At 53.5% G+C, this 5,260-nt stretch overlaps 1 protein-coding gene across 3 annotated transcripts in view; it reads left to right on the forward strand.

The window, feature by feature from the left end:
- Nucleotides 1–1,973: 1,973 nt before the first annotated feature.
- Nucleotides 1,974–5,260, forward strand: part of NRSN2 (neurensin 2) — a 7,662-nt gene continuing 4,375 nt past the window's right edge. The window contains exons 1-3 of one of the 3 annotated variants that reach the window (XM_011979835.1): nt 1,980–2,001; nt 4,119–4,233; nt 4,486–4,702. In XM_011979835.1, coding sequence (XP_011835225.1) covers nt 4,514–4,702 — 189 coding nt within the window. In that variant the 5' untranslated portion in view covers nt 1,980–2,001; nt 4,119–4,233; nt 4,486–4,513. Of the gene's footprint in view, nt 2,002–4,118; nt 4,234–4,485; nt 4,703–5,260 lie in introns of all 3 variants that reach the window. The other 2 variants (XM_011979834.1, XR_001006061.1) reach the window with 2 other exon arrangements.

Consider the following 5,260-nt stretch of genomic DNA (forward strand, 5'->3'; position numbering starts at 1 on the left):
TTATGTCCTGGTCTTGGAAGTCAGAGCGTTACTTCCACCATACTCCATTGGTTGAAGCAGTCATCAGCTCACCCAAGATTCAGAGAGGGTACAAGGATCCCACCTCTCTACAGAGGAATGCTAAAGAATTTGTAGCTGTATTTTAAAACCACCACAGGTTGTCTCCAATCTGTTGCTATTCCTGTAGTTCATTTTACAGTCTAACATCTCTTGAATCTCTTCATTTCTCTGCACCAGGCCAAGATGCTGTCATCTCTGATCTCTTCACTGATCTCTTGCTATCACTCTTGTGCTCAATATACTGTTCTCCTGACAGCAGCCAGATGTCTTTTCAGAATGAAAGTCAGATCACATCCCACCCCTCTTTATAACCCTTCCATGGCTCCCCACTACCCTTGGGTTGAAGCTCAAACTCCTTACCTTGGCTTATGAGGCCGCACGAGGTCTCACTTCTGCCTGCCTCTCCAATGCCATCTCCTGTTACCATTTGGGGCCTTTAGTTTTGAGCTGCAAGAGTTCCTCCCACCACACACACACACACACACACACACACTCTTAAATGAATAAGTATTAAACAGAACATACAAAGCGCTTAAACACTTTGCACATAATGAGCATAATATGTTTGCTACTATTATTAGACTGTGTTCAGTAAATATTTACTGGGCTGCCTACTCAATGCCAAGCACTATGGGAGGCTCACAGATACAACATGAACAAGAAATATGTGGCCTTGGCCAGACGCGGTGTCTCATGCTTATAATCCCAGCACTTCGGGAGGCTGAGGCAGGTGGATCACTTGAGCTCAGGAGTTCAAGACCAGCCTGGGCATCATGGTGAAACCCTGTCTCTACTAAAAATACAAAAAATCAGCTGGGCGTGGTGGTGCAAGCCTGTAGTCCCAACTCCTCAGGTGACTGAGGTGGGAGGATGACCTGAGCCTTGGGATATCAAGGCTGCAGTGAGCTGTGATCATGCCACTGCACTCCAGCCTGGGCAACAGATTTAAAAAAAATTTTTTAAAGAAAAAAAAAAGCTAAAAAGGAAGATGTGGCCCTATCTTGCAGAGCTGATTCATCTGTGTGTCCCCAGCCCCTAGCACAAGGAGAAACAGAATGGATGCTCAAGACACGAAGGCATGTTTGTGCAAGGGTGCCTGATGATGGTTGGAGGGGCACAATGACTTTGCCAAGATCACACAGCAAATGTGGGACAAAACCAAGGCTGACAGCTCATGACAGGGCGTGAAGTAGATGCAACTGACTGGCACAGGCTGGCTCTCCAGGGAGATGGGCAGTGGGCACACATTGCCCAAGGCAGAACTGGGGCTAGCCCCTAGTCCTCCACCCAAACTCCCTTCTCAAGGTACAAGGGCTGATCCTGTACCAGGGAGGGGTAGTGACTCAAACAGGAAAAGAGGACGAAAAGAGGATGGGGACTGAGTGAGAAGTGAGGACTTCAGAGAGATTAGGGGCTCCCAAGGCAAGTGGGAGGGGACTTCCCGGTAGGAGCCCAGAGAGAGATGGGAACCTGTGAAGAGGGCGGGGCTCAGCGAGGAGATGCCGGTTTATATACTGGGGTGGGGGCTCCATAAGGGGGATAGAGACCTAGAGAAGGGACTGACGGTACAGCGAGGAGATGAAGGCTCAGTGAGGGGATGGGTCTTCCATGAGAGGGGTGGGGAACTGCGGGAGTAATGGGAGCTTCGGTAAGGAGTTTGAGGGACTACTGCATGAGGGGTTGGGACCCAGGGAGTCCGAGGGGTCTCTGTGAGGGACCTGGGGTGTCAGAGCGAGAAGGGAACTCTGGAAGGGGACAGGAGCTGGGGGAGCTGCAGCGGGCCGCTATCTGCAGAACCAGTCCCTGAGACGGGCCGGCGCCCCCCTCCCCCGCCCCCATGTCACCCCCGCCCCGAACTGCGGCGCAGGCGCGAACCGAACCCGCTTTTGCTAGGCTCCCGCTCCGGCTCCCGCTTGCTCGGCGGAGACTGCAGGCAGAGAGGTGAGCTTAGCCCTGCTCCACGCGCGGCCAGACCCCAGCCCCATCCCCTGGAGAATCCCCGCGCTCTGCCTGCATCCTCAGCCCAGGCTGTGTCCCGCCTGGGACAGGACCGCTGCGCCTGAGCCTCGGGTTTGGGAGGTGGGGGTCCCAGGGAAGTAGCAGGGGGCAGAGGTAGCACCAGCTCCATCGCCCCTCGACACCTCAGTGTTGATAGGCTGGGCAGAGACTTCAAAGGACACTCCCCACCCCCGCCAACACTTCAAACCAAAAACCCATTCCTACCCGTCTCTGCCTCAGTTTCTCTCTAAAGAAAAGGACGCAGTTAGTGTGGACCAGGGGATCGATGGTCCTGTCAGAAAGAGTGGTGCGGGTGCAGGTGGAGAAGGGGAGGGGGGAAATGGCCTCATTTCCCCGACCAACACCCTCCACTCCTCCCCCTTCTGGAGGACGCCCTTCTCCCCCGCCTGGGCAGCGCTGGACGCTGTAGTGGGCGAGTCTGAGGGTCTGGGAAGGAGAACTGAATGAGGCCGTGCAGAGGCAACAGATTCCATCCATCTTCGGCTCCTGGCTCCTGTCACCTTTGCCTATGCCTCCCACCCCTCGCCTCCTCCCTCCGCCGCAGTCTCCCCATGTCTGACAACGCAGCCCCCTCCTCTTCCCGCTCCCTTCCCACCAAGCTCCTCCTGGCTCCCGGCTAGGGACACCTCCCTAGCTGTTCCCATGGCAACCCTCGTCCCGGTTACCTGCGCCCCGCCCCCCGCCAGCTAGACCTACTCCCTGCAACCCTAAAACGCGAGGGGGAGGGGCCAGGCCGAGGGGGAGGCACCGTCAAGGTCACCTTCCTTCTCCAGTACCAGCAGGACTGAGTGATTACATCTATTTGGAGTAGGGGAAGCGGTGAATTGGAGGGGAGGAGTCGACCCAGGCCAACAGTCCCGAAGCCCCCTCCACACCTCCTCACCTGCGGTCTTTAATAATGGTCTCCGCACTGAGGCTCCTACCGCCCCCCGGGCCCCATTTATTCTCCCCACCCGGACCTCCCCAGCGCCTCGCCGGGGCGGGATCAGCGCTGGCCGCACCCCTCCTCACAGCCCGCCCCGCCCACCTCCTCCGGTGAGCCCTCCTCTCCAGACCTCTCGCCCTTCTCCTCCGAGGGTCTGCCGCTTTTAGTGTCTGCCTTTTCCCTTTCTCTGTCATGGCTGTTGTTGTTGTTGTTTTTCCTCCTTTTCTTCCCCGCTCTTCTTTTCCTGAATTGTAAGTGAGGAGGGTGTAAAGCCACTATTTATGGACAGGCTTTCTTGACAGCAATCTTGTGTGCCGTGTGACTCCAAGCAGAACCTCCAACCGTGTGTGGGGTGTGTGTGTGTGTGTGTGTGTGTGTGTGTGTGTGTATGTCGTACCTATCTGGGTATGTCTCTGTGTGCTTTGTGAGCATGTCGGTGTGTTTCTCTGTGCTGTTTCGGTGAGTTTCTCTATGCAGGGATTTGAGGACTACATCTGATTGGAAGTGAGAGGGACTGTCAGGACCTTTATTTTACCCTTTGGAACAAACACATTGTTTCATTTTGTAGGATGCTGCTAATTAAGGCTGAGGGCCATTATGGAGACTGGGGTAGAAGCCCAGTCCTCCCCCAGCGCCTCCTGGCTTTGGTTTGGGCCAAACCTGTATATGGATACACAAGTACCTTCCATTCCCAAGATTTGTGTCTACTTTTGTGAAAAAAAGAGGGGAGGGGGTTATTCGATAGATTTCTCTGGAAATCTAACAGCCCTTAAGCCTAAGAGCCTCTAATCCTGAGGGCCCTTGACTTTCACTTCCTATGGAGTCAAAATTCATTGGAATCTGGAGGCTTTCCGGGGCAGTCCTGGGGAGGACATTTTATAGCCTTGAAGCTTGGGAACTCCAGCCCAAGTGTCAGCCATGACAACTACCCCCCAGAAGGGAGTCTGAAGGAGAGTGGAGGATGAGGCGCTCTCACTCCAGAAGTGGAGCCTAAAAAGTTCAAGATGGAAGTAATAACAAAAAAAGTACAGTACTAATCACAACAGCTACCATTTCTCAGCATCAGACACAATAACTGTATGAAACAAGTATGATTATTAGGTCTGTTTTACAGATGAGGAAACTGAGACTCAGAAAGGTGGAAGCACTTGTCTAAGGTCACACATCCAGGAAGCAGTGTGTCCACGACTCCAGTCCAAGTGGTTAGGCTCCAGAGCCCACAGTCCCAGGTACTGGGTGGCCTCCAGGGTAAACATGTACATTTATTGACACCTCCAGTTGCCAGGCACTAGGCTAAACCCTTCAGTGCATTGGCTCATTCGCGTTGTGCTTCAGGAAGGACAGGCTGGGATTCCAAAAGGCCAGACTGTGCTATGAGTGTAGGGTGTCTCAAGTGGGAGGAGAAGCGGGTGGGGCATAAAGATTTGGGGGGCTTATGAAGGTCACCATGAGCAGCTCCCACTAATCCCTCCCTCCGTCAGCTGCACCTTACCTGCTCCACAAGGATCCATGATGCCGAGCTGCAATCGTTCCTGCAGCTGCAGCCGCGGCCCCAACGTGGAGGATGGCAAGTGGTATGGGGTCCGCTCCTACCTGCACCTCTTCTATGAGGACTGTGCAGGCACTGCTCTCAGCGATGACCCTGAGGGACCTCTGGTCCTGTGCTCCCGCCGGCCCTGGCCCTCACTGTGTTGGAAGGTAAGGCCAGATGAGCAACTCCTGTGATTCCTCTGCCTTGATGGAGGAAATGAGTCTGAATTTGAGGCCCAAAGAAAAAAGAAGAGATAGCGTAGTAGTTAGGAGTCTTGCACATTTAAGCAACAGAAAATCCAATTCAAATGGGTTTAAATAATGAAGGGAGCCTTCATTGTATTTGTATTTACATGCAAATTATTTACATACTTATTGTATGTAAATAATTACAGGTGCAGTGGCTCATGCCTGTAATCTCAGTACTTTGGGAGGCTGAGGTGGGCAGATCACCTGAGGTCTAGAGTTCAACAGCAGCCCTGTCAACATAGCAAAACCCTGTCTCTACTAAAAATACAAAAATGGGCTGGGTGCAGTAGCTCACGCCTGTAATCCCAGCACTTTGGGAGGCTGAGGCTGGCGGATCTCGAGGTCACGAGTTTGAGACCAGCCTGGCCAACCTGGTGAAACCCCATCTCTACTAAAAATACAAAAATTAGCCTGGCATGGTGGCGGGTGCCTGTAATCCCAGCTACTCGGGAGGCTGAGGCAGGAGAATCTCTTGAA

Source organism: Mandrillus leucophaeus, unplaced genomic scaffold (genome assembly GCF_000951045.1).
Source record: "Mandrillus leucophaeus isolate KB7577 unplaced genomic scaffold, Mleu.le_1.0 Scaffold206, whole genome shotgun sequence".
In the NCBI taxonomy this organism is placed as follows: domain Eukaryota; kingdom Metazoa; phylum Chordata; class Mammalia; order Primates; family Cercopithecidae; genus Mandrillus; species Mandrillus leucophaeus.